The 27,863-nt window shown below is 44.6% G+C and overlaps 1 protein-coding gene across 1 annotated transcript; it reads left to right on the top strand.

Annotated features, from left to right (window-relative positions):
- Positions 1–178: 178 nt before the first annotated feature.
- Positions 179–21,278, top strand: LOC116410371. Its single transcript, XM_031900726.1, has 4 exons — positions 179–243; positions 15,115–15,203; positions 18,614–18,771; positions 20,241–21,278. The coding sequence occupies exons 1-4, from the start codon at positions 179–181 to the stop codon at positions 21,276–21,278; spliced, it is 1,350 nt and encodes a 449-aa protein (XP_031756586.1).
- The last annotated feature ends 6,585 nt before the right edge of the window (positions 21,279–27,863 follow it).

Here is a 27,863-nt window from a genome sequence, read left to right as displayed (position 1 = left end):
CAAATATCCATTACTTCTTCCCTTGTTCCTGCGGTGAATTGTTTGTATTGGGCCGGACACTCGCACTCAGACAAATGGCCGCGCGGATACGTCCAGCCTGTGTGACTTGCGCTATTGCGTATATAAATGTATTAAATATCTTACTGAGCCCCCCAAAGCTTTCCCAATCCCAGGGAACATGAGTGATGGGGAGGCCGATGCTGCCACTGGGGGGCGCCCAGCTGGGAAAGGCTCTTACTCTAGGTAGGTTGGTAGGTGGATGGGTGGGTAGGTTGCTAGGTGGGTGGATAGGTTGGTAGGTAGGTAGAGTGGGGGGATGAGTCCAATAAAGATAATGGTTCCCTCGCATCCCATTGGCTGTGGGCAGTCACGCAGTCGAAGCCCATGATGACCCTAATTAGACTGCTAATTACTCTCTCTCTATGGAAGTGATTAATGTGCAACAGGAGAGATCTGGCGGCTGCCAACGCCGGTAACGAGGGGGATAATGGGGTATTGGCATCTCATGTGAGTCCGGCGCCGCTAATTATTCCCCCCCCCCCCCCGTTTCCTAAATCAGAAGCCGACCCAGAACAGAGCGACAGTTGCATCACCGGCAGCGACAGTTGCTGTTTTGTGGATCTGGGATGTCAAAGCTGCAACCCCCCCGGCTGCTGATACAGGGGAAGGAAAAGCTAAAATATTTGGTTGGTGCCGAGGGTACTTTCTTCTACAGCACTACTGGGCCGCCATGTAACTGCCCTGGGTGGGGCAAATGCACAGTATGGTACTTGTGGGGCAGGGGATGATTGGCAAGAAGAAAACCCATGGTGGCGCAGCTCTCTGGTAATAACATACCCCGGGCCGGTGTGACTTTATGGTAAGTGAGCCCAGAGCCCACTGAGCACGTGCAGTGCCACTGACACACAAAAGACGGCCTAACAAGATCCAAGAGGGGGGCTGCCGGGGGCAACTGTGAAGGCCGGGATCATTACTGCTATAGGGCTGCTGCCCCTCTGGGCTGGTACAGTAAGTACAGGATATAAAATACAGCATTTCTAGCATTTTAGGTTTAGTTCTCCTTTAACTGTATGTGCATCTGCCTTACAGTAAGTACCAGGCTCCGTTATGCACCCCCAGCAGCCTCTAATTTGCCCGTCTGAATGATGGGTAGGGGTGCTGCCTACATGCCCCCCCCCCAGCCCCCCAAACAAGAATTCCCATACAGAACTGACCCCTATGATCCTAATTCCCAAAGAGAAATAATAACAGCGTCCTGTGTTTAAAGGGGAAATTCAACATAAAGTGAAGGGTTCCCCTACTAAAGTTACCCCACCCCAAATGGGTGCTGAACTGTACCTACTAAACTCAATAAACCAATCGCCTGTGCGGATTCGGCTGTGGCTATTTTTATGTTTAAGGTGCAGAAAGCAGTGCTGGGGGGGCTAAATAGTGTTATATACACACACTACATAACAGGGGGTGAGGGAAGGGGATAGAAAGCTATTTTCCCCCATCCCTGTCTATAAAATGTATTTGTATAGGAATCAATAATCAGCTGCAATACTCTCATTGGCCACTGGGTGGCAGAGCTGTATAACAAATAAAGTGAATCACCCTCACTGTTGAGGCTATGAGCCAAAGCTAAAGGCAATGTAAACCCAAAATAAAGGATTTTTCAGGAATGAAAGTAAATATCATTTATTGGAAGAATACCGCTGTGTTGCAGGAAACAAAGCACAAAGTCGGAAGCTTATTGGCCTATGTATTGGTGCCTGGCCAAACGCCAATGTGCCCCTCCCCACCAGGCTCCATTGGCCCCCCATTATCATCCAGTCGGTCGCGCTGGATGCCAAATAGAGATCATCCCAGTTTGCGGCTTATGCCCAGCTTTAGCCGGCCCAGTTTAAAGGGCAATGGAGTCCTGTTCGTACCGGCAAGTCAGTGGGCCTAGGTATAATGGGCCGGGGGTGGGTTCCTTTTGGTCCCCAGTTCCCATGGCCAATAACATAACTGATATTTGCACAAGGGGCGGTTTACCTTTAGTTGAACTGTTACTTATGATGTTATAGAATGCCTATTCCTAGCAACTTTGCAATTGGTCTTCATTATTATTTGTTATAGCAGGAGCACCCTGTCTTCCTGGCATCGCAGGAGCACCCCCTATTCCTTCATCAGTAGGGTGCACCCCGTATTCCTGTCAGTAGGGTGCACCCCCTATTCCTGTCATTAGTAGGGTGCACTCCCTATTCCTGTCATCAGTAGGGTGCACCTCGTATTCCTGTCATTAGTAGGGTGCACCCCCTATTCCTGTCATCAGTAGGGTGCACATCGTATTCCTGTCATCAGTAGGGTGCACCCCCTATTTCTGTCATCAGTAGGGTGCGCCCCTATTCCTCATCAGTAGGGTGCACCCCTATTCCTGTCATTAGTAGGGTGCACCCCCTATTCCTGTCATCAGGGTGCACCCCCTATTCCTGTCATCAGTAGGGTGCACCCCTATTCCTGTCATCAGTAGGGTGCACCCCCTATTCCTGTCATCAGTAGGGTGCACCCCCTATTTCTGTCATTAGTAGGGTGCACCCCTATTCCTGTCATTAGTAGGGTGCACTCCCTATTCCTGTCATTAGTAGCAGCACCCCCTATTCCTGTCATTAGTAGGGTGCACTCCCTATTCCTGTCATCAGTAGGGTGCACCCCTATTTCTGTCATCAGTAGGGTGCACCCCCTATTTCTGTCATCAGTAGGGTGCACCCCGTATTCCTGTCATTAGTAGGGTGCACCCCTATTTCTGTCATTAGTAGGGTGCACCCCGTATTCCTGTCATTAGTAGGGTGGTTATTCCTGTCATTAGTAGGGTGCACCCCCTATTCCTGTCATCAGTAGGGTGCGCTCCCTATTCCTGTCATTAGTAGGGTGCGCCCCCTATTCCTGTCATCAGTAGGGTGCACCCCTATTCCTGTCATTAGTAGGGTGCACCCCTATTCCTGTCATCAGTAGGGTGCACCCCCTATTCCTGTCATTAGTAGGGTGCACCCCCTGTCATCAGTAGGGTGCACCCCTATTTCTGTCATTAGTAGGGTGCACCCCCTATTCCTGTCATCAGTAGGGTGCACCCCCTATTCCTGTCATTAGTAGCAGCACCCCCTATTCCTGTCATTAGTAGGGTGCACTCCCAATTTCTGTCATTAGTAGGGTGCACTCCCTATTCCTGTCATTAGTAGGGTGCACCCCGTATTCCTGTCATTAGTAGGGTGCACTCCCTATTCCTGTCATCAGTAGGGTGCACCCCCTATTTCTGTCATTAGTAGGGTGCACCCCGTATTCCTGTCATTAGTAGGGTGCACCCCCTATTTCTGTGAGTAGGGTGCACCCCGTATTCCTCTCATTAGTAGGTGCACTCCCTATTCCTGTCATCAGTAGGGTGCACCCCCTATTTCTGTCATTAGTAGGGTGCACCCCGTATTCCTGTCATCGGTAGGGTGCACCCCTATTTCTGTCATTAGTAGGGTGCACCCCGTATTCCTGTCATCAGCAGGGTGCATCCCCTCTTTCTGTCATTAGTAGGGTGCACCCCCTATTCCTGTCATTAGTAGCAGCACCCCCTATTCCTGTCATTAGTAGCAGCACCCCCTATTCCTGTCATTAGTAGGGTGCACCCTGTATTCCTGTCATCAGTAGGGTGCATCCCCTATTTCTGTCATTAGTAGGGTGCACCCCCTATTCCTGTCATTAGTAGCAGCACCCCCTATTCCTGTCATCAGTAGGGTGCGCCCCCTATTTCTGTCATTATTAGGGTGCACTCCCTATTCCTGTCATTAGTAGGGTGCACTCCCTATTCCTGTCATTATCCTGTCATCAGTAGGGTGCGCTCCCTATTCCTGTCATCAGTAGGGTGCGCCCCCTATTTCTGTCATTAGTAGGGTGCAACCCCTATTCCTGTCATCAGTAGGGTGCAACCCCTATTCCTGTCATCAGTAGGTGCACCCCCTATTTCTGTCATTAGTAGGGTGCACCCCCTATTCCTGTCATCAGTAGGTGCACCCCCTATTCCTGTCATCAGTAGGTGCACCCCCTATTCCTGTCATCAGTAGGTGCACCCCCTATTCCTGTCATAGTAGGTGCACCCCCCTATTCCTGTCATTAGTAGTGCACCCCCTATTCCTGTAGTAGGTGCACCCCCTATTCCTTCAGTAGGTGCACCCCCATTCCTGTCATCAGTAGGTGCACCCCCTATTCCTGTCATCAGTAGGTGCACCCCCTATTCCTGTCAGTTCAGTAGGTGCACCCCTATTCCTGCATCAGTAGGTGCACCCCCTATTCCTGGCATCAGTAGGTGCACCCCCTATTCCTGCATCAGTAGGTGCACCCCCTATTCCTGTCATCAGTAGGTGCACCCCCTATTCCTGTCATCAGTAGGTGCACCCCCTATTCCTGGCATCAGTAGGTGCACCCCCTATTCCTGTCATCAGTAGGTGCACCCCTATTCCTGGCATCAGTAGGTGCACCCCCTATTCCTGTCATCAGTAGGTGCACCCCCTATCAGTAGGTGCACCCCCTATTCCTGTCATCAGTACCCCTATTCCTGTCATCAGTAGGTGCACCCCCTATTCCTGGCATCAGTAGGTGCACCCCGTATTCCTGTCATGAGTAGGTGCACCCCCTATTCCTGTCATAGTAGGTGCACCCCCTATTCCTGTCATCAGTAGGTGCACCCCCTATTCTGGCATCAGTAGGTGCACCCCTATTCCTGCATCAGTAGGTGCACCCCCTATTCCTGTCATCAGTAGGTGCACCCCCTATTCCTGCATCAGTAGGTGCACCCCCTATTCCTGGCATCAGTAGGTGCACCCCTATTCCTGGCATTAGGTGCACCCCCTATTCCCCGTGGTACTGAGCTATGTTGCACAATGCGGCACTAATTAGCCCCATATTTGGCTTTCGTTGTGTAATTAGCCGGGAAATACCATTCCCACCCCGACTAAGGCACCCAAACATACACAGCACCATATATAGAGCAGCACCCGGGCTCCCTAGTGACATCACCCGTGAGTGTGACTGCACCCAAACGGTGTCACAGCTACTTACCTGCACAAGTAGCCCTGTGACTCTAGCTGTAGTACTTACCTGCACAGCTAGCCCTGTGACTCTAGCTGTAGTACTTACCTGCACAGGTAGCCCTGTGACTCTAGCTGTAGTACTTACCTGCACAGGTAGCCTGTTACTTAGCACAGTACTTACCTGCACAGCCCTGTGACTCTAGCTGTAGTACTTACCTGCTAGCTGTAGTACTTACCTGCACAGGTAGCCCTGTGACTTTAGCTGTAGTACTTACCTGCACAGGTAGCCCTGTGACTCTAGCTGTAGCTAGCTGTAGTACTACCTGCACAGGTAGCCCTGTGACTCTAGCTGTAGTACTTACCTGCACAAGCCCTGTGACTCTAGCTGTAGTACTTACCTGCACAGTAGCCCTGTGACCTCTAGCTGTAGCACTTACCTGGTAGCCCTGTGTAGCTGCTGCACAGTAGCCCTGGACTCTAGCTGTAGTACTTACCTGCACAGGTAGCCCTGTGACTCTAGCTGTAGTACTTACCTGCACAGGTAGCCCTGTGACTCTAGCTGTAGTACTTACCTTCACTGTCATGATGATACTACTTACCTGGGCAGGTACACTGTTACCTTTAGTACTTACCTGTACAGTGGCGCTGATTCTACCTTTAGTACTTACCTGTACATGGCCATTCTACTTAGTACTTACCTGTACAGTGGCCTATGATTCTACCTTTAGTACTTACCTGTAACAGTGGCCACTATGATTCTACCTTTAGTACTTACCTGTACAGTGGCCATATGATTCTACCTTTAGTACTTACCTGTACAGTGGCCCTATGATTCTACTTTAGTACTTACTGTACAGTGGCCAATGATTCTACCTTTATACTTACCTGTACTACCTTTAGTACTTACTGTACAGTGGCCCTATGATTCTACTTTTAGTACTTACCTGTACAGTGGCCATATGATTCTACCTTTAGTACTTACCTGTACAGTGGCCATATGATTCTACCTTTAGTACTTACCTGTACAGTGGCCTATGATTCTACCTTTAGTACTTACCTGTACAGTGGCCGCTATGATTCTACTTTAGTACTTACCTGTACAGTGGCCATATGATTCTACCTTTAGTACTTACCCTGTACAGTGGCGCTATGCCTGTAGCCCTGACTCTAGCTGTAGTACTTACCTGCACCAGTAGCCCTGTGGACTCTAGCTGTAGTACTTACCTGCACAGGTAGCCCTGTGACTCTAGCTGTTACTTACCTGCACAGGTAACCCTGTGACTCTAGTTGTAGTACTTACCTGCACAGGTAACCCTGTGACTTTAGCTGTAGTACTTACCTGCACAGGTAACCCTGTGACTTTAGCTGTAGTACTTACCTGCACAGGTAGCCCTGTGACTCTAGTTGTAGTACTTACCTGCACAGGTAACCCTGTGACTCTAGTTGTAGTACTTACCTCACAGGTAACCCTGTGACTTTAGCTGTAGTACTTACCTGCACAGGTAGCCCTGTGACTCTAGCTGTAGTACTTACCTGTTCACTTGTCATGATGATACTACTTACCTGGGCAGGTAGCACTGTGATTCTACCTTTTACTTACCTGTACAGTCCTATGATTCTACCTTTAGTACTTACCTGTACAGTGGCCGCTATGATTCTACTTTTAGTACTTACCTGTACAGTGGCCATATGATTCTACCTTTAGTACTTACCTGTACACATGTAGGTCAGTGGCTATGATTCTACCTTTAGTACTTACCTGTACACATATGTAGTGTACAGTGGCCATATGATTCTACCTTTAGTACTTACCTGTACAGTGGCCATATGATTCTACCTTTAGTACTTACCTGTACAGTGGCCATATGATTCTACCTTAGTACTTACCTGTACAGTGGCCCTATGATTCTACTTTAGTACTTACCTGTACATGGCCATGATTCTACCTTTAGTACTTACCTTACAGGGCTGCTATGATTCTACCTTAGTACTTACCTGTACAGTGGCCATATGATTCTACCTTTAGTACTTACCTGTACACTATGATTCTACTTGTATTACAGTGGTACAGTGGCCGCTATGATTCTACCTTTAAGTACTTACCTGTACAGTGGCCATATGATTCTACCTTTAGTACTACCTGTACAGTGCCACTATGATCTACCTATTAGTACTTACCTGTACAGTGGCCGCTATGATTCTACTTTAGTACTTACCTGTACAGTGCCATATGATTCTACCTTTAGTACTTACCTTTACATTGCCGCTATGATTCATTTAGTACTACTGTACAGGGCCATATATTCTACCTTTAGTACTTACCTGTAAAGTGGCCATATGATTCTACCTTTATACTTACCTGTACAGTGATTCTACCTTTAGTACTTACCTGTACATGGCCATATGCAGTACAGGGGCCTTAGTTATGTACTTACCTGTACAGTTATGTACTTACCTGTTACAGTGCCATATGATTCTACCCTTTAGTATTACCGCCACTATGATTCTACCTTTAGTACTTACCTGTACAGTGGCCATATGATTTCTACCTAGTACTTACCTGTACATATGATTCTACTTTTAGACTTACTACAGTGGCCAATATCTACCTTTAATACTTACCTGTAAAGTGGCACTATGATTCTACCTTTACTTACCTGTACAGTGGCCATATGATTCTACCTTATACTTACCTGTACATGGCCTATGATTCTACCTTTAGTACTACAGTGCCATATATTCTACCTGTAGTACTTACCTGTACAGTGGCCATATGATTCTACCTTTAGTACTTACCTGTACAGTGGCCGCTATGATCTTACTTTTAGTACTTACCTGTACAGTGCCATATGATTCTACCTTTTAGTACCTACCTGTATGCCACTATGGATTCTACCTTAGTACTTACCTTACAGTGGCCATATGATTCTACCTTTAGTACTTACCTGTACAGTGGCCATATGATTCTACCTTTAGTACTACTGTACCAGTGGCCGCTATGATTCTACTTTTAGCCAGTGGCCATATGATTCTAACCTTTAGTACTTACCTGTACAGTGGCGCTATGATTCTACCTTAGTACTTACCTGTACAGTGGCCATATGATTCTACCCTTTAGTACTTACCTGTACAGTGGCCATATGATTCTACCTTTAGTACTTACCTGTACAGTCCATATGATTCTACCTTTAGTACTTACCTGTACAGTGCCCATATGATTCTACCTTTAGTCTTACCTGTACAGTGGCCGCTATGATTCTACCTTTAGTACTTACCGTACAGTGGCCATATGATTTACCTTTATACTTACCTGTACAGTGCCCTATGATTCTACTTTTAGTACTTACCTGTACAGTGTCATTATGATTCTACCTTTAGTACTTACCTGTAACATGGTCCTCATATTCTACCTTTAGTACTTACCTGTACAGTCCATATGATTCTACCTATACTACCTGTACAGTTGCCATATATGATTCTACCTTTAGTACTTACCTGTACAGTGGCCATATGATTCTACCTTTAGTACTTACCTGTACAGTGGCCATATGATTCTACCTTTATACTTACCTGTACAGTGGCCGCTATGATTCTACCTTTAGTACTTACCTGTACAGTGGCCCCTATGATTCTACCTTTATACTTACCTGACAGGCCGCTATGATTCTACTTGTAGTACTTACCTGTACAGTGGCCATATGATTCTACCTTTAGTACTTACCTGTACAGTGGCCGCTATGATTCTACCCTTTAGTACTTACCTGTACAGTGCCCATATGATTCACCTTTATACTTACCTTACAGTGCCATATGATTCTACCTTTAGTACTTACCTGTACAGTGGCCATATGATCTACCTTGTACTACCTACAGTGGCCCTATGATTCTACTTTTAGTACTTACCTGTACAGTGGCCATATATTCTACCTTTAGTACTTACCTGTACATGCCACATATGATTCTACCTTTAGTACTTACCTGTACAGTGCCATATGATTCTACCTTTAGTACTTACCTGTACCAGTGGCCATATGATTCTACCTTTAGTACTACCTGTACACCTACCTTAGTACTTACCTGTACAGTGGCCATATGATTCTCACCTTTAGTACTTACCTGTACAGGCCATATGATTCTACCTTTAGTACTACCTGTACAGTGGCCATATGATTCTACCTTTAGTACTTACCTGTACAGTGGTGGTAACCTGTACAGTGATGATTCTACCTTTAGTACTTACCTTACAGTTATGATTCTACCTTTAGTACTACCTGTACAGGTGGCCACTAGATTCTACCTTTAGTACTTACCTGTACAGTGGCCCTATGATTCTACTTTTAGTACTTACCTGTACAGTGGCCATATGATTCTACCTTTAGTACTTACCTGTACAGTGGCCATATGATTCTCCTTTATACTTAGAGTACAGTGGCCATTATGATTCACCTTTAGTACTTACCTGTACAGTGGCCATATGATTCTACCTTAGTATTACCTTTACAGTGGCCGCTATGATTCTACTTGTAGTACTTACCTGTACAGTGGCCATATGATTCTACCTTTAGTACTTAGATGTACAGTGGCCATATGATCTACCTTTAGTACTTAGATGTACCATCCATATATTCTACCTTTAGTACGTACAGTGGCCATTGATTCTACCTTTAGTACTTACCTGTACAGTGGCCGCTATGATTCTACTTTAGTACTTACCTGTACAGTGGCCATATGATTCTACCTTTAGTACTTACCTGTACAGTGCCATATGATTCTACCTTTAGTACTACAGTGGCCATATGATTCTACCTTTAGTACTTACCTGTACAGTGGCCATATGATTCTACCTTTAGTACTTACCTGTACAGTGGCCATATGATTCTACCTTTAGTACTTAGATGTACAGTGGCCATATGATTCTACCTTTAGTACTTACCTGTACATATGATTCTACTTTAGTACTTACCTGTACAGTGGCCATATGATTCTACCTTTAGTACTTACCTGTACAGTGGCCGCTATGATTCTACCTTAGTACTTACCTGTACAGTGGCCATATGATTCTACCTTTAGTACTTACCTGTACAGTGGCCTATATTCTACCTTTAGTACTTACCTGTACAGTGGCCATATGATTCTACCTTTAGTACTTACCTGTACAGTGGCCGCTATGATTCTACTTTAGTACTTACCTGTACAGTATGATTCTACCTTTAGTACTTACCTGTACAGTGGCCATATGATTCTACCTTTAGTACTTCTGTACAGTGGCCATATGATTCTACCTTTAGTACTTACCTGTACAGTGCCATATGATTCTACCTTTATACTTACCTGTACATATGATTCTACCAGTACTTACCTGTACAGTGGCCATATGATTCTACCTTTAGTACTTACCTGTACAGTGGCCATATGATTCTACCTTTAGTACTTACCTGTACAGTGGCCATATGATTCTACCTTTAGTACTTACCTGTACAGTGGTGGTACCTGTACATGATTCTACCTTTAGTACTTACCTGTACAGTCTATGATTCTACCTTTAGTACTTACCTGTACAGTGGCCACTATGATTCTACCTTTAGTACTTACCTGTACAGTGGCCGCTATGATTCTACTTTTAGTACTTACCTGTACAGTGGCCATATGATTCTACCTTTAGTACTTACCTGTACAGTGCCATATGCCTACTTCTACCTTAGTACTTACCTGTACAGTGGCCACTATGATTCTACCTTAGTACTTACCTGTACAGTGGCCATATGATTCTACCTTTAGTACTTACCTGTACAGTGGCCATATGATTCTACCTTTAGTACTTACCTGTACAGTGGCATATGATTCTACCTTTAGTACTTTGTACAGTTTATGATTCTACCTTTTACTTACCTGTACAGTTTCTACCTTTAGTACAGTGGCCATATGATTCTACCTTTAGTACTTACCTGTACAACTATGCTGTACACCTACCTTAGTACTGTACAGTGCCATATGATTCTACCTTAGTACTTACCTGTTATGTACTTACCTGTACAGTGGCCGCTATGATTCTACTTTAGTACTTACCTGTACAGTGGCCATATGATTCTACCTTTAGTACTTACCTGTACAGTGGCCGCTATGATTCTACTTTAGTACTTACCTGTACAGTGGCCATATGATTCTACCTTAGTACTTACCTGTAGTGGCCATATGATTCTACCTTTAGTACTACCTTACAGTGGCCATATGATTCTACCTTTATACTTACCTGTACAGTGGCCGCTATGCTGTACAGTGGCCATATGATTCTACCTTTAGTACTTACCTGTACAGTGGCCATATGATTCTACCTTTAGTACTTACCTGTACAGTGGCCGCTATGATTCTACTTTAGTACTTACCTTACAGTGGCCATTTTAGTACTTACCTGTACAGTGGCCGCTATGATTCTACTTTAGTACTTACCTGTACAGTGGCCATATGATTCTACCTTTAGTACTTACCTGTACAGTGGCCACTATGATTCTACCTTTAGTACTTACCTGTACAGTGGCCATATGATTCTACCTTTAGTACTTACCTGTACAGTGGCCATATGATTCTACCTTTAGTACTTACCTGTACAGTGGTTTAGTACTTACCTGTACAGTCTATGATTCTACCTTTAGTACTTACCTACAGTGGCCATATGATTCTACCTTTAGTACTTACCTGTACAGTGGCCATATGATTCTACCTTTAGTACTTACCTGTACAGTGGCCATATGATTCTACCTTTAGTACTTACCTGTACAGTGGCCATATGATTCTACCTTTAGTACTTACCTGTACAGTGGCCATATGATTCTACCTTTAGTACTTACCTGTACAGTTATGATTCTACCTTAGTACTTACCTGTACAGTGGCCGCTATGATTCTACTTTTAGTACTTACCTGTACAGTGGCCATATGATTCTACCTTTAGTACTTACCTGTACAGTGGCGCTATGATTCTACCTTTAGTACTTACCTGTACAGTGGCCATATGATTCTACCTTTAGTACTTACCTGTACAGTGGCCATATGATTCTACCTTTAGTACTTACCTGTACAGTGGCCCTTTAGTACTTACCTGTACAGTGGCTACACCTTTAGTACTTACCTGTACAGTGGCCACTATGATTCTACCTTTAGTACTTACCTGTACAGTGGCCATATGATTCTACCTTTAGTACTTACCTGTACAGTGGCCGCTATGATTCTACCTTTAGTACTTACCTGTACAGTGGTAGTACTTACCTGGCCACTATGATTCTACCTTTAGTACTTACCTGTACAGTGGCCGCTATGATTCTACCTTAGTACTTACCTGTACAGTGGCCACTATGATTCTACCTTTAGTACTTACCTGTACAGTGGCCTCTACCTTTAGTACTTACCTGTACAGTGGCCACTATGATTCTACCTTTAGTACTTACCTGTACATACCTTTAGTACTTACCTGTACAGTGGCCACTATGATTCTACCTTTAGTACTTACCTGTACAGTGGCCACTATGATTCTACCTTTAGTACTTACCTGTACTCTACCTTTAGTACTTACCTGTACAGTGGCCGCTATGATTCTACCTTTAGTACTTACCCTGTGCATTACCTGTACTTACCTTAACTGTGATTCTACCTTTAGCAGTGGTTGCAGTATTAACCCTCCAAGTGCTGGTGGCTATGGCTGCTGTGAGACATAACCCCGGCTACACCAGACCCCTCAGGGGAAGGTGCATTATGGGTACAGAGTGAAACTGTGCCTTTAAATCAGTTCCCCACCAGGCAGTGTCTCTCACAGAACAGCAGTCAGGGGGTCTATTGGAAATAAATGAGCCAATGGCAAATGCCGAAAAATAGGTCCCGGGCACACAGAGATTAGTTAACCCTAGCATTGCTGTGCACCATAAGCCAATCACATAACGCATAGGCTTACAGAGCCCAAACCTGAAATTCCTGGAAGGGGGAGCGAGTGACGTCACTCGTTTGTTAGTAAATAAGCTTATTGGCCGAGCGCACCCCGCAGCCCCCCGAAACCGAAAAGGGATTATTCATGAATGGCTTGTACTTGTATTATGGCAACAGGTATCCAAAGCCGGCATCAGTCAGTGCAGCGCAATTAGCCACATTTACAGATTAAAGGGCAAGTTGATACAAGGACTAAGCTGATCAGGTAATTAATACTGCCCTGCCGGAGTGCGAGCCCCGCGCCTACAGGTTTCACTTGTTTGATTAAACAGGTACAGGACATACAGGTGATTGTAGGTTTTATATCAGCCCCAAGAATTTGGGGGGCTCGTGCATTCTACTGTGTGATACTTGCCTGTTGGCTATTAAAGGGGTAGGTCCACTTTTAAGCTAACTAGTATGTTATAGAGTGACCTGTTCTAAGCACATTTTCAATTGGTCTTCATTATTTATTTCTTATAGTTTTGAATTATTTGCCTTCTTCTTCTGTTTGCAGTTTTTAAATGGGGGTCAGTGACCCCGGCAGCCAGAAACTATTGCTCTGCGAGGCTCCAGTTTTATTGTTACCTTTTGTAACTTTCTTTTTTATCCAGGCTCTCTCTTTTATATATATAACTGTCTCTCATCCAAACCACTCCCTGGTTGCTAAGGTAACTTGGACTCTAGCAACCAAAAAACTGCTGAAACTCCAGACTGGAGAGCTCCTGAACTGAAAATTAAATAACTACAAATAGCCCTCTCTTTTATATATTATGGTCTTTCATCCAAACTACTCCCTGGTTGCTAAGGTAACTTGGACCCTAGCAACCAAAGAACAGCTGAAACTCCAGACCGGAGAGTTCCAGAACAGAAAATGAAATAACTAAAAAACTACAAATAGCCCTCTCTTTTATATATTACGATCTCTCATCCAAACTACTCCCTGGTTGCTAAGGTAAGTTGGACCCTAGCAACTAAAAAACTGCTGAAACTCCAGACCGGAGAGTTCCTGAACAGAAAATGAAATAACTAAAAAACTACAAATAGCCCTCTCTTTTATATATTACGATCTCTCATCCAAACTACTCCCTGGTTGCTAAGGTAAGTTGGACCCTAGCAACTAAAAAACTGCTGAAACTCCAGACCGGAGAGTTCCTGAACAGAAAATGAAATAACTAAAAAACTACAAATAGCCCTCTCTTTTATATATTACGATCTCTCATCCAAACTACTCCCTGGTTGCTAAGGTAACTTGGACCCTAGCAACCAAAGAACAGCTGAAACTCCAGACCGGAGAGTTCCAGAACAGAAAATGAAATAACTAAAAAACTACAAATAGCCCTCTCTTTTATATATTATCTTTCATCCAAACTACTCCCTGGTTGCTAAGGTAAGTTGGACCCTAGCAACTAAAAAAACTGCTGAAACTCCAGACCGGAGAGTTCCAGAACAGAAAATGAAATAACTAAAAAACTACAAATAGCCCTCTCTACGATCTCTCATCCAAACTACTCCCTGGTTGCTAAGGTAAGTTGGACCCTAGCAACCATAAAACTACTGAAACTCCAGACTGCTGCTTCTGAACTGAAAATGAAATAACTAAAAAAAACTACAAATAAAAAATGAAGACCAATTGCAAACTGTCTTAGAATATTACTCTTTACATCATACTAAAAGTTAACGCAAAGTTGAACAACCCCTTTAAAGCTCCAGCAATGCTCATATATTTAAAGAGGGGTGTACACAAAGCAGGCAGGATTCTCATTGGAGGAAAGGCTTCTTTGAGCTGCGTCACTTTTCGAACCCTTTTCCGTTGTTGCGTGACTAAAGCTCCCAGAATGCTTCACCGTTTAATAATATTTTGGAGGCTGCTGGGAGCTGTAGTCCAAAATAACCTGGGAAACCAAGAGCTTTCTCTAGGGAAAATGTACTTTTCTGCCCAAACCACTTAGCCCCATGCTATGAGAGTCTGGGCACAGTTGAACTGCAGCCTATGGCGGGGGCCCCTCTGGCGTGCCTTGGCAGGGGAAGCATCATGGCAGCTCCTACCCCCAGGAATCAGTGCAGCCAAACAGATACACACAGTTCCAGCTGCAGAACGCCCTTTGTCCCTGTCATTTACAGAACTCCGGCGCAGCAAGAAGGGAGTGAAAGTAAAAATGAATTTGAGCTTCCGACACAGAATGAGTTTGTACAGAAGCTGAAAGCCATCAGTACCCGGGCGGAACCAGCAACTGGGCCAGTGTCCTGCCTAACCCAAAAACTTGGCCCGCCCCTGTATCTATCATCTATCTATCGTTTATCTATCCATATATCAATCTAAGTGCTCTATCAATCAAATATCTATCTGCTCTATCTATCTATCTATCATCCATCTATCTATCAATCTAAGTGCTTTATCTATCTACCTAGCTATCATATATATCATCTATCTGTATCATCTCACGTGTCTATCTAGCTCAGCCCCGGTGGGAATCAGTGCCCCTAATACCCTCTGGCAGTGCCAGCACCCAGCACCCTCAGCCCTGGGGGAATCAGTGCCCCTGTAATACCCCCTGACAGTACCAGCACCCTCAGCCCCAGTGAGAATCAGTGCCCCAGATACCCCCTGACAGTGCCAGCACCCTCAGCCCTGAGGGGAATCAGTGCCCCTGTAATACCCCTGACAGTGCCAGCACCCTCAGCCCCAGTGGGAATCAGTGCCCCTGTAATACCCCTGACAGAGCCAGCACCCTCAGCCCAGTGGGAATCAGTACCCCTATGTAGTGCAGTAGGTTTCTTTTACTATGATTTGTATGATTTACAATTTATACATGCTTTAAATATGTGTATGTATATATATATATATATATGGTTTAGTTAGTAAGTTTAATCAAGCAATTCTAGAGATAAGGGGAGTCCAGTGTCCTTGTACATATATTGTTGGGTAACAATACCTGCGTTTATTATGTAACAATAAACAATGACTATAGACTGTTTACCCAGCAAATACAACAAGCGGACGGCAGGCAGACAATGTCCAATGTATTTAAATAAGAACTTGAGGTATAAAGTTTGGTATCTGATCAGACACAATGGCTGACCATTTGTTAAACAATATTGTTCAAGTCAATAGTTGGGCTTGGGGGTTTTTCCTAAGAACTTTTGGCATAAAAGAACGGCCTCTGCCTTGGGTCAGAAGCTTCGCCTAGGACTCCTGAACGAGTGCCAGGTATTGGATCATCGCATGGTTATCGGGAACCTGAAGGTTTTGCACCAAAGGTGAGGGGCTCCCCGAGTTTGCTGGATTAATGCTGAACTGGCTATCTTTGTAACCACAAAACCGTACGAAGCTAAATAAATGTTTTAAATTCTATTACTATGTGTGTGTGTAAGTTATTGCTCATTTAATAGTTTTTTCATCAGAAGGTTTAATCATTGATCCTGTTTAATATAAATAATATTGATAAAGGTTAACCCCCTTTATTACATTTGGCGTAGTCGGCAGGATTAACCCTTTTGGTGCTGTTAAATGCTGCAATAGCTTGTGCAGGAATTGTAGAATTTATGTTTAGTTTGTATGGTAGTGTAGAAGCAGTATTGTAGTGGCTTGTGCAGGGCATACATACTGTTTAACAGATAGCAATAATGTTCTGCTGGTTAAAAAACAAGGTTAGAGGGGGTAGATGATCAAACGAGCACCCTTCCCACGTGGGCTAGTTCCGGACCCTGGACCCACGTTGCTCGTGAGTTGGTTAAGTATCAGCAACCTTTTCAAGTGACGAACCCCGGTCACCAGTTGCTGAATTTGGATTTGTCTCGGTTTCCAAAAAAGAGCAGAAAGCTGCAGCACAAGTGGGTTGGTTGTGTTTTCAGGCGCTCATGGAGGAGACAATCAAAAGGGAGTCAGTTGAGCTTGAACTGCAGGCAGTTAAAGATCAACTGGTTGTGTTAAGAGAATGTTTTCGCTCCTCAGAAAAGTATCGTGAGGAGATGCAAACAGAGTTTTCAAATTATGTAGTAAAAACAGTAAATAAACAGCACAGAAAGAAAGGGAGGAAATCACCAGGAAATGGTGCAAAAGTTAAAGTAAGGGCTCTTGTAAATAAAGGAGACTGGGGGAGTTAGCCCAATTGTCAAGCGCAGACTCAGATGAAGAGATTGAGATAGGAGATGATATAGAAGAAGAAGAATTAAGACCAATTGTAACTACCAAACAAAGGAGAGAAGTCACACAAAGAGCAGGCACTGATAATAGAGATCAGGATTATAGAGGAAGTGCAGAAGCAGCAGAACAGCAATATACAGAGGAAACTCGGTCATATACTGCAGGAGAATTAACAGAATTGGGTCAGAAATTTGCCCAGAAAGGTGGTGAAACTATTCTAGAATGGGTTTTGAGAGTGTGGGATTTGGGTGGGGATGGTATCATGCTCACTAGCAGGGAGGCAATAGGACTGGGGAGTATGCAAAAGACCCAAGGGTACGGCTTTATCTCAGGAGAGCCCGTGATACTACTGTGGCTTTTTTTCCCTGTTACATTTGATCAGGGATTCAGTCCTACAAGTATATGATACCCCCACTGAAATGATGGATTCTACCTCATGGCATACTATAGGGAGGGGATACAGAGGTTAAGGGAGTATGGATGTGTGTGGTTTGATTGCTGATCCATTAGCTTCAGCACCCCCAAATAAACCTACTGTAAAAGAGACATGGTCAGGACCAGACATGGCTCCCTTCACTGCACACATGAAAAATAAGCTGCTAGCAGGATCTCCCACCCATTTGAAAGCTCCATTGTTCACAATGTTAAGTGCTTTAGATGCCAAGCAGGGTGTAATACATGAAGCTGCAACATTGCTGGGACAGTTGGGAGAGTTAGAACGTATAGGGGAAAAAGTATCTAGACACCGTGTAATTGCAGAAAGGGGTACAGAAAGATTAAAAATTAGTCGGAGACAGTTGTTTTTTGATTTACTTCAAAGTGGAGTACCAAAGCCTGAAATTGATGGTATGCCCACAGTTGATTTGTTGAAACTCTGGAAACAACTAAAACACAAGGGGAGGCTGAAATCAACCCAACCAAAAAAGGTGGCAACCAGTGATATAGAGGATGTCCCTGTTACTCCTTCAGCTCCTCCTAATAAAGGGAAATTTAACCCATACAGGGAAGTGGCTGAGGAATTGGCAAGACATAAGGAGAGGAGTTGGGAGGTGCCCAGTCCTATAGATTGACAGGATGGCAGATCCTCTGTGCCACTGGTAAAAATTAACACAATGAAACCAGGGGATCAACGCCCATATATATCAGTGGCAATATATTGGCAGGGACAGTCAAAACCACAAACGGTTACTGCACTTCTAGATACAGGGGCTGAAGTAACTTTGTTTCATGGAAATCAAAAACGACAGAGTGCAGGAATAGTAGCTATAGAGGGATTGGGAGGTCAACATACACTGGCTCACAAGGTTCACTGCAGATTACAGATTGGAAAGGGTCCCATTTTTAAAGCACGTGTGTTAATATCTGAGCTACCTGATAACATACTAGGAATGGATATTTTAAGGGGCCAGACTATCCATACTGATGCAGGCATGTATGTATTTGGTACCTCAGTTCGTTCTTTTTCTGTTTCTGCAGTTAAACCAATTTTAAGGGGACATGCCAAGTGGACACCAGTGTACATCCCTCCGCCCAAGCACCCTGTCAATCTCAAGCAGTATCGCATACCCGGAGGCCACAAAGAAATTACTGAAACAATTCAAGCTTTGCTAGAGGTTGGAGTATTTCGGCCAGCAGTAAGTCCATTTAATGCTCCAGTAAAGAAAAAGGATGGAAGCTGGAGAATGACTGTGGACTATCGTGGGTTAAACAAAGCAGCTCCACCTCTTGCAGCTGCTGTTCCAGATATAGTATCTATTGTGGAGGACATTGCACAAACTGCTGGAGATTGGCATGCAGTATTGGATTTAGCAAATGCTTTCTTTTCCATTCCTATTGCTGAGGAATCTCAAGATCAGTTTGCATTCACCTGGGAGGGAAAACAATACACATTAACTGTAGTACCACAGGGGTACATGCATTCTCCCACATTATGTCATGGATTGGTGGCTAGGGATCTGGCCATGCTGCCTAACATGGACTGTAAGTTTTATCACTACATTGATGATGTTATGATCTCAGGCAGCTCAGAGGAACAAGTGAGAAAAGACTTACAAACAGTGGTGACATATATGCAGAAAAGAGGGGTGGGCTATAAACCCAGAAAAAATCCAAGGACCAGCAACTAGTGTCAGATTTCTTGGAATGATCTGGGCTGGACCAGTCAAATCTATCCCACAGCCTGTGTTGGATTCAATTGCTGCCCTTAAACCACCAAAAAATGTGAAAGAAGCTCAGAGTTTGTTGGGTCTGCTTGGATTTTGGAGGCCTTTTATTCCACACCTGGGCCTCATTCTCAGACCTATCTACAATATAACTAGGAAAAAGACTGAGTTTACCTGGGGGTCTGAGCAGCAATTGGCACTTGACACAGCCAAAGAAACTGTAAGAACCCATCATTCACTAGGTCCTATACATCCAGATAAGCCATTTTTCTTAGATGTAGCAGTAACAGACCATGGAATGTCTTGGGGACTGTGGCAAAAAGGGCCTAATCCCAGGGATCGAAAAATACCTTTGGGTTTTTGGTCTAAGCAATTTTCAACTGCTCAGAAAAAATACAGCCCATTAGAGAAGCAATTGTTAGCTGCTTATACTGCCTTACAACATGTTGAGCCAACTACAAAGCAGCAATCTGTGACAGTAAGGACTGATTTACCTATTGCTGGATGGGTCAGACAAGAAGGGCTACAATCCCGCACAGGTGTGGCCCAGAAACAGACTTTGCAGAAATGGAAATGGTATCTGAGTGAAAGAGGGGGAATATCTTCCCAAGACCCTAGTCAGCTATCGCAACAAATTGCTGGTTTTGTTAACTTTGAATCTAATGTAAATCAATTGCCCCCACTGCATGCAGAGGAGTCACTATTCAAGGAAGCCCCACCATGGATAGAGTTATCAGCAGAAGATAAACTACGAGCATGGTTTACAGATGGCTCAGCTAAAGTGACTTACAAGGGGCGGATATGGACTGCAGCAGCTTTTCAGCCTAGTTCAGAGACTATAATTCATCAGACGGGAGAAGGAGGTTCTAGTCAATATGCTGAACTACAAGCTGTTTATATGGTTGTCCAAGAGACCTCAGGCGACTTGATTATCTATACAGATAGCTGGGCAAAAGTGGCTAAATGGAAAAGAGTTATGGGGCGGGCCTCAAGTATGGGATTTCTTATGGTGTCAAGGAAAAAAGAGATGTATACAAGTAGGCCATGTTAATGCTCACACTGGAAATCTGAACAATGAAATAGTAGATGGTCTGGCACAAGTCTCTACTGCACAACAAGAGGAAACTACCTTGGAAGTGTTGGGCAAATGGGCCCACAGTCAAACTGGGCACAAAGGAGTTCAAGGTACCTGGCAGTGGGCACAGCAGAGGGGAATACCTCTAACACAAATCCAAGTGAAGGACATAATTGCTAAATGTCCTGTATGTCAGGAAGCCAAGAAGTGGCCACCTTTGACCCCATTGCCTGGAAAAATTCATCGAGGACAAAAGCCAGGACAAGTCTGGCAAGTGGATTATATTGGACCCTTGCCTGGAGGAAGGGGTGGTTTAAAATATTGTGCGACTGCTGTGGACACATACAGTGGACTAGTACAAGTATTTCCAAAAAAAAGTGCAGATCAAAAAACAACTCTAAGATTGATGCAACTGCTAATACAACATTATGGAATGCCTCAAGAAGTACAGTCAGATAATGGCACACATTTTACTGGACAGACCGTAAAGCAATGGGCGGAGGATAATGGTGTATACTGGGTGTTCCACATTCCGTATTATCCTCAAGGGGCAGCGTTGATTGAGAGAATGAATGGTCTCTTAAAGGAACAAATGCGCAAACTTACACCTACTCACACACTACGGGGATGGGATAAGGTGTTACAAGAGGCAGTATATTTATTAAATAATAGATCAGTTGGACATTTCACTCCTATTCAAAGAATGCTGGGAGAAAGTGGGGAGAATAGTTCAGATTGGGTAGTAACAGTTACTACAAAAGGTTCAACAGTCCCTTTATCTCAGTCTATTCCTGTATTTATACACAAAGATTTAGTTGTAGGAGGTGAAGAAGAACATACTATGTTACAAATTACATCCATATCAGTACCAACAGGAATTTTTAGACATAGATCCAACATGTGACTTGCAATTCATCCCAGATTTTGATTTAACCACTCAGTGTGACTGGGATGTTGACGTTAGAAAAGATGAATTGGGGGAATATTGTGTCACTATTGTTCCTTTTGGTCGGGCACAGTTTAAGAAAGGACAAAAATAGGACAAATAGTGATTTTACCAAAACGTTTTGCAAGTGAAGGGAAATATTTATTCCACACAGTTAGGAACAAAGGTATGGATAGCTCCAAGTGTAACAGACAGGGGTAGAAAAACAGGTAGAAAAGGAGAAATTGTGGCCTGGGGTCCTGGGTCAACAGCATTAGTTTTAATAGATGCTGAAGATAAGCCTGTTTATGTTCCTCTTCACAGATTATTACCACTACCATGAGGAGTTTGCCTTGTCTACTGATGCTCGCGATATGTCTGATGAAAGTGACTGCGGAAAGGAATTTTTATCATGAAACGCTGAAAGCTACTGCTGCAGTATTTAATGTAACAAACTGTTGGATATGTGGCAAAATCCCACATGCGACTGAAGAAGGAATTCCACTTTATGGACTGCCATTTAATATGAGTTGGATAAACAGAACCGACCCTGAGTGGAACTTTTTTTTCAATATGACTACAAAACAATGTGCTATTGCTAGATATGCAGGTACAGAAAAAGAGCAACAGTTGAAGTTAACCCGGAAATCAACAGGGATTTTGTGTGTCCAGAAAAATCAAACCACTGAGACTGTGTGGTTAGGAAAAAGTCAATGTGACTATGTTGTCAACACAGTTAACAACACACATGTAATGGTGACAGGAAAAGGGGAAATGTTTTATATGTTTTTATGTTAAGCAATGTTCATTTGATTTTAGAGTTACTACAAATGATACGCATATTTGCGAAAGATCAAGTACAAGCTCTCTGGTATGCTGTAAAATCTTACCATCTAATAGTACCAGGGTAGGAATATACTGGCAATATCAGTTATATCTAGCAACTTGTTCCCCATTGCCCAATCAGTTGTACTTTATTTGTGGGAATAATGTTTATAAGTGGCTACCATATAATTGGGCAGGAAATTGTTATATAGGAAATATAGCACCAAAATTTAGAGTATTATTTGAGAACCCAAAAGGGCATGTGAGAAATTGGAAACGGCATTTTGCCTCTTCTCATGTTAATGAATTACCCGAAGAGTGGGATACTTCAGAAGAAAACAGATTTGTTATGATTTTAATACCCCATTATGGAGTAGCAAAAGCTGTGCAAATGATGAGAAGAATGTCTAGAATAATTGAACATGCTTTAAACAACACATTAGATGGCTTGACTAGTCTTACCGAGGAAGTCAGACAAATGAGGTTAGTGGTTCTGCAAAATAGAGCATCGCTAGATTATATCCTAGCTTCAAAGGGAGGTGTATGTGCTCTGATTGGAGATGAATGTTGCACATATATCTCAGATAAAAGTCTGGAAGTAGAGGATGACATCTCTGAAGCTCGAAAGTCAGTAGCCAAATTACATGCCCAAAATACTGGTAGTTGGTTATTTAGTTGGTTGGGGCAATGGGGACAACAATTGTTTATGTATATAACATCATTTATTATATTCATTCTAGGAATTTTTCTTGTGATAAAAATAATCAGTGTCTGTATCAGTAAGTATACTACATCTGCAATAGAATCATTACCTATACGCAAAACTGGAATAATATATTAAATATTTCTCAATCAGTATTTTTGTAAATCAAAGGGTGGAATGTAGTGCAGTAGGTTTCTTTTACTATGATTTGTATGATTTACAATTTATACATGCTTTAATATGTGTATGTATATATATTATATATATGGTTTAGTTAGTAAGTTTAATCAAGCAATTCTAGAGATAAGGGGAGTCCAGTGTCCTTGTACATATATTGTTGGGTAACAATACCTGCGTTTATTATGTAACAATAAACAATGACTATAGACTGTTTACCCAGCAAATACAACAAGCGGACGGCAGGCAGACAATGTCCAATGTATTTAAATAAGAACTTGAGGTATAAAGTTTGGTATCTGATCAGACACAATGGCTGACCATTTGTTAAACAATATTGTTCAAGTCAATAGTTGGGCTTGGGGGTTTTTCCTAAGAACTTTTGGCATAAAAGAACGGCCTCTGCCTTGGGTCAGAAGCTTCGCCTAGGACTCCTGAACGAGTGCCAGGATATTGGATCATCGCATGGTTATCGGGAACCTGAAGGTTTTGCACCAAAGGTTGAGGGGCTCCCCGAGTTTGCTGGATTAATGCTGAACTGGCTATCTTTGTAACCACAAAACCGTACGAAGCTAAGTAAATGTTTTAAATTCTATTACTATGTGTGTGTGTAAGTTATTGCTCATTTAATAGTTTTTCATCAGAAGGTTTAATCATTGATCCTGTTAATATAAATAATATTGATAAAGGTTAACCCCCTTTATTACACCCTAATACCCCCTGACAGTGCCAGCACCCAGCACCCTAAATCCTCAGCCCTGGGGGGAATCCGTGCCCCTAATACCCCCTGACAGTGCCAGCACCCTCAGCCCTGGGGGAATCAGTGCCCCTAATACCCCGACAGTGCCAGCACCCTCAGCCCCAGTGGGAATCAGTGCCCCTAATACCCACTGAAAGTGCCAGCACCCTCAGCCCCAGTGGGAATCAGTGCCCCTAATACCCCGACAGTGCCAGCACCCTCAGCCCCAGTGGGAATCAGTGCCCCTAATACCCACTGAAAGTGCCAGCACCCTCAGCCCCAGTGGGAATCAGTGCCCCTAATACCCCGACAGTGCCAGCACCCAGAACCCTCAGCCCAGTGGGAATCAGTGCCCCTAATACCCCCTGACAGTGCTAGCACCCTCAGCACCGGTGGGAATCAGTGCCCCTAATACCCCCTGACAGTGCCAGCACCCTCAGCCCTGGGGGAATCAGTGCCCCTAATACCCCCTGACGGTGCCACCAAACAGCACCCTCAGCCCTGGGGGGGAATCAGTGCCCTAATACCCCCTGGCAGTGCCAGCAACCAGCACCCTCAGCCCCAGTGGGAATCAGTGCCCCTAATACCCACTGAAAGTGCCAGCACCCTTAGCCCTGGGGGAATCCGTGCCCCTAATACCCCCTGACAGTGCCAGCACCCTCAGCACCGGTGGGAATCAGTGACCCTAATACCCCCTGACAGTGCCAGCACCCTCAGTCCCAGTGGGAATCAGTGCCCCTAATACCCCCTGACAGTGCCAGCACCCTCAGCCCTGAGGGGAATCAGTGCCCCTGTAATACCCCTGACAGTGCCAGCACCCTCAGCCCCAGTGGGAATCAGTGCCCCTAATACCCCCTGACAGTGCCAGCACCCAGCACCCTCAGCCCCAGTGGGAATCAGTGCCCCTAATACCCCTGACAGTGCAAGCACCCAGCACCCTCAGCCCAGTGGGAATCAGTGCCCCTAATACCCCCGGACAGTGCCAGCACCCTAAACCTTGGGGGGAATCCGTGCCCCTAATTCCACTGGGGCTGAGGGTGCTGGCACTGTCAGGGGTATTAGGGGCACGGATTCCCCCCAGGGCTGAGGATTTAGGGTGCTGGTTGCTGGCACCGTCGGGGTATTAGGGGCACTGATTCCCACTGGGGCTGAGGGTGCTGGCACTGTCAGGGGGTATTAGGGGCACTGATTCCCACTGGGGCTGATGGTGCTGGCACTGTCAGGGGGTATCAGTGCCCCTAATACCCCTGACAGTGCCAGCACCCAGCACCCTCAGCCCCAGTGGGAATCAGTGCCCCTAATACCCGACGGTGCCAGCACCCAGCACCCTCAGCCTGGGGGGAATCAGTGCCCCTATAATACCCCTTGACTTACTTGTGGCGCGGGGAGGGAGACGTTGCATCATGGTAGCGCCCTGGGGGGTTTCAGGTTTTTTCCCGGTACCCCAGCAGCCCAGTCCGGCGCTGGTATCCTTGGGGGCCCAATAATTACTGTCTTACACTGTATATACCTGTAAGTGTGTCAGTGCCCAGTGCTTGGGGGCCACATTATGACATGAAGTGTTGGGGGTCAATGGAACAGGAGAAAGTTTTATGGGTCTGTATTATGTATCATGTGCCTGGCTGCACAGGGGGGGCAATGGGGAGGGCAGAATGGGGCACAGTCTGCCACAGGGGCAATTCGCATCTCTCTATTCACTTGTACAGGACTTTTAATGAATCTGCCCCAGAGTGTGCCCAATTGTGTGTTATTACAGAATCACTGCATGGAGACGCACAGTAAGGGGATGACTTACGGCAGAGGTCGCAAACAAGGGACGGTTGTTAGTAAATACGAGACTTTGTGTCTTTTTCCACACAGGGCCATGTAGGTTTGGATTTTTTTTTCTCCCTAAATAATAAAAACCCTCATTTAAAAACTGCATTTTGTGTTTACTTGTGTTATCTTTGACTAATAGTTAAATGTGTTTGATGATCAGAAACATTTTGTGTGACAAACATGCAAAAGAATAAGAAATCACGAAGGGGGCAAATAGTTTTTCACACCACTGTAAACCCAAAATAAAGGATTTTTCAGGAATAAAAGTAAATATCATTTATTGGAAGAATACCGCTGTGTTGCAGGAAACAAAGCACAACAGAGCGTAGAACTATAACAGAAATGTATTGGCCTATGTATGGTGCCTGCCCAAACGCCAATGTGCCCCTCCCCCCAGGGCTCCATCGGCCCCCCATTATGATCTAGTCGGCAGCCTGGGAGCCAAATAATCAGACCATCCCAGTTTGACTCAGAGATTGCGGCTTATGCCCAGCTTTAGGCCGGCCCAGTTTAAAGGGCAATGGAGTCCTGTTGGTACCGGCAAGTCAGTGGGCCTTAGTGTATAATGGGCCGGGGGTGGGTTCCTTGGTGCCCCAGTCCCATGGCCAATAACATAACTGATATATTATTGCTATCAAAGGGATGGTTTACCTTTAATCTAACTATGTCATCGAATTACCTATTAATAGCACCTTTTCAATTGGTCTTCATTATTTATTTCTTATAGTTTTTGAATTATTTCCTTTCTTCCAACTCTTTGCAACTTTAAAATGGGGGTCAGTGACCCCGGCAGCCAAACCCTATTGCTCTGTGAGGCTCCAGTTTTATTGTTATTGTTACTTTTTGTAACTTTCATGTCTATTCAGCCCCCTCCTATTCATATACCAGTCTCCATCCAAACCACTCCCTGGTTGCTAGCGACCCTAGCAACCAAATAGCTGCTGAAATTCCAGGCTGCTGAACTGAAAATGGAATAACTAACAAAAACTACAAATATTAAAAAAAAAAAAGACCAATTGGAAATTGTCTCGGATTGGCTACATCACACTAACAGTTGACTGAAAGGTAAATAAGTGGAGTTTCTTTCCGTGCCAGAAACGGTTTATATACTGAGTTATGAGCCCCCTGAGTACAGTCGGGGCCAAGACGCAGATGGAATCGCACAAATATCCATTACTTCTTCCCTTGTTCCTGCGGTGAATTGTTTGTATTGGGCCGGACACTCGCACTCAGACAAATGGCCGCGCGGATACGTCCAGCCTGTGTGACTTGCGCTATTGCGTATATAAATGTATTAAATATCTTACTGAGCCCCCCAAAGCTTTCCCAATCCCAGGGAACATGAGTGATGGGGAGGCCGATGCTGCCACTGGGGGGCGCCCAGCTGGGAAAGGCTCTTACTCAATTCATATCTGTACTTGTCAGAGGGAGAAATTAAAGGCAAAATTAAACTGTCTGTTCCCTTTTATGGGCAAAATACAAAGAGAGAAGAAATGGGGGGAAATACAGTCGCATTTAACTGGAAATGTAATGCCGAGTCAGAGTTTCCTTAGGTGGGTAGTTGGTTGGTGAGTAGGTGGGTGGGTGGGTGGATGGGTTGGTTGGTAGGTGGGTAGGTTGGTTGGTGAGCAGGTGAGTATGTAGGTTGGTTGGTAGGTGGGTATGTAGGTTGGTGGGTAGTTAGGTAGGTTGGTAAGTTGTGGGTAGGTTTATGGGCAGGTAGGTAGTTAGGTTGGTGGGTAGGTAGGTTTGTAGGTGAGTTGGTAGGTAGATGGGTGGGTAGGTAGTTAGGTAGGTAAGTTGTGGGTAGGTTTATGGGTAGGTAGATTGGTTGGTAGATGGGTGGGTAGGTAGGTAAGTTGTGGGTAGGTAGATTGGTAGGTAGATGGGTGGGTAGGTAGGTAAGTTGTGGGTAGGTTTATGGGTAGGTAGGTTGGTGGGTAGTTAGGTAGAGTGGGGGGTGAGTCCAATAAAGATAATGGTTCCCTCGCATCCCATTGGCTGTGGGCAGTCACGCAGTCAAAGCCCATGATGACCCTAATTAGACTGCTAATTACTCTCTCTCTATGGAAGTGATTAATGTGCAACAGGAGAGATCTGGCGGCTGCCAACGCCGGTAACGAGGGGGGATAATGGGGTATTGGCATCTCATGTGAGTCCGGCGCCGCTAATTATTCCCCCCCCCCCATTTCCTAAATCAGAAGCCGACCCAGAACAGAGCGACAGTTGCATCACCGGCGACAGTTGCTGTTTTGTGGATCTGGGATGTCAAAGCTGCAACCCCCGCGCGGACCCTGCTTCA

The sequence above is a fragment of the Xenopus tropicalis genome, chromosome 4 (genome assembly GCF_000004195.4).
Source record: "Xenopus tropicalis strain Nigerian chromosome 4, UCB_Xtro_10.0, whole genome shotgun sequence".
Classification (NCBI taxonomy): domain Eukaryota; kingdom Metazoa; phylum Chordata; class Amphibia; order Anura; family Pipidae; genus Xenopus; species Xenopus tropicalis.
Note: the sequence above shows the minus strand (reverse complement) of the source record. Positions and strands in the feature narration are given on the sequence as shown.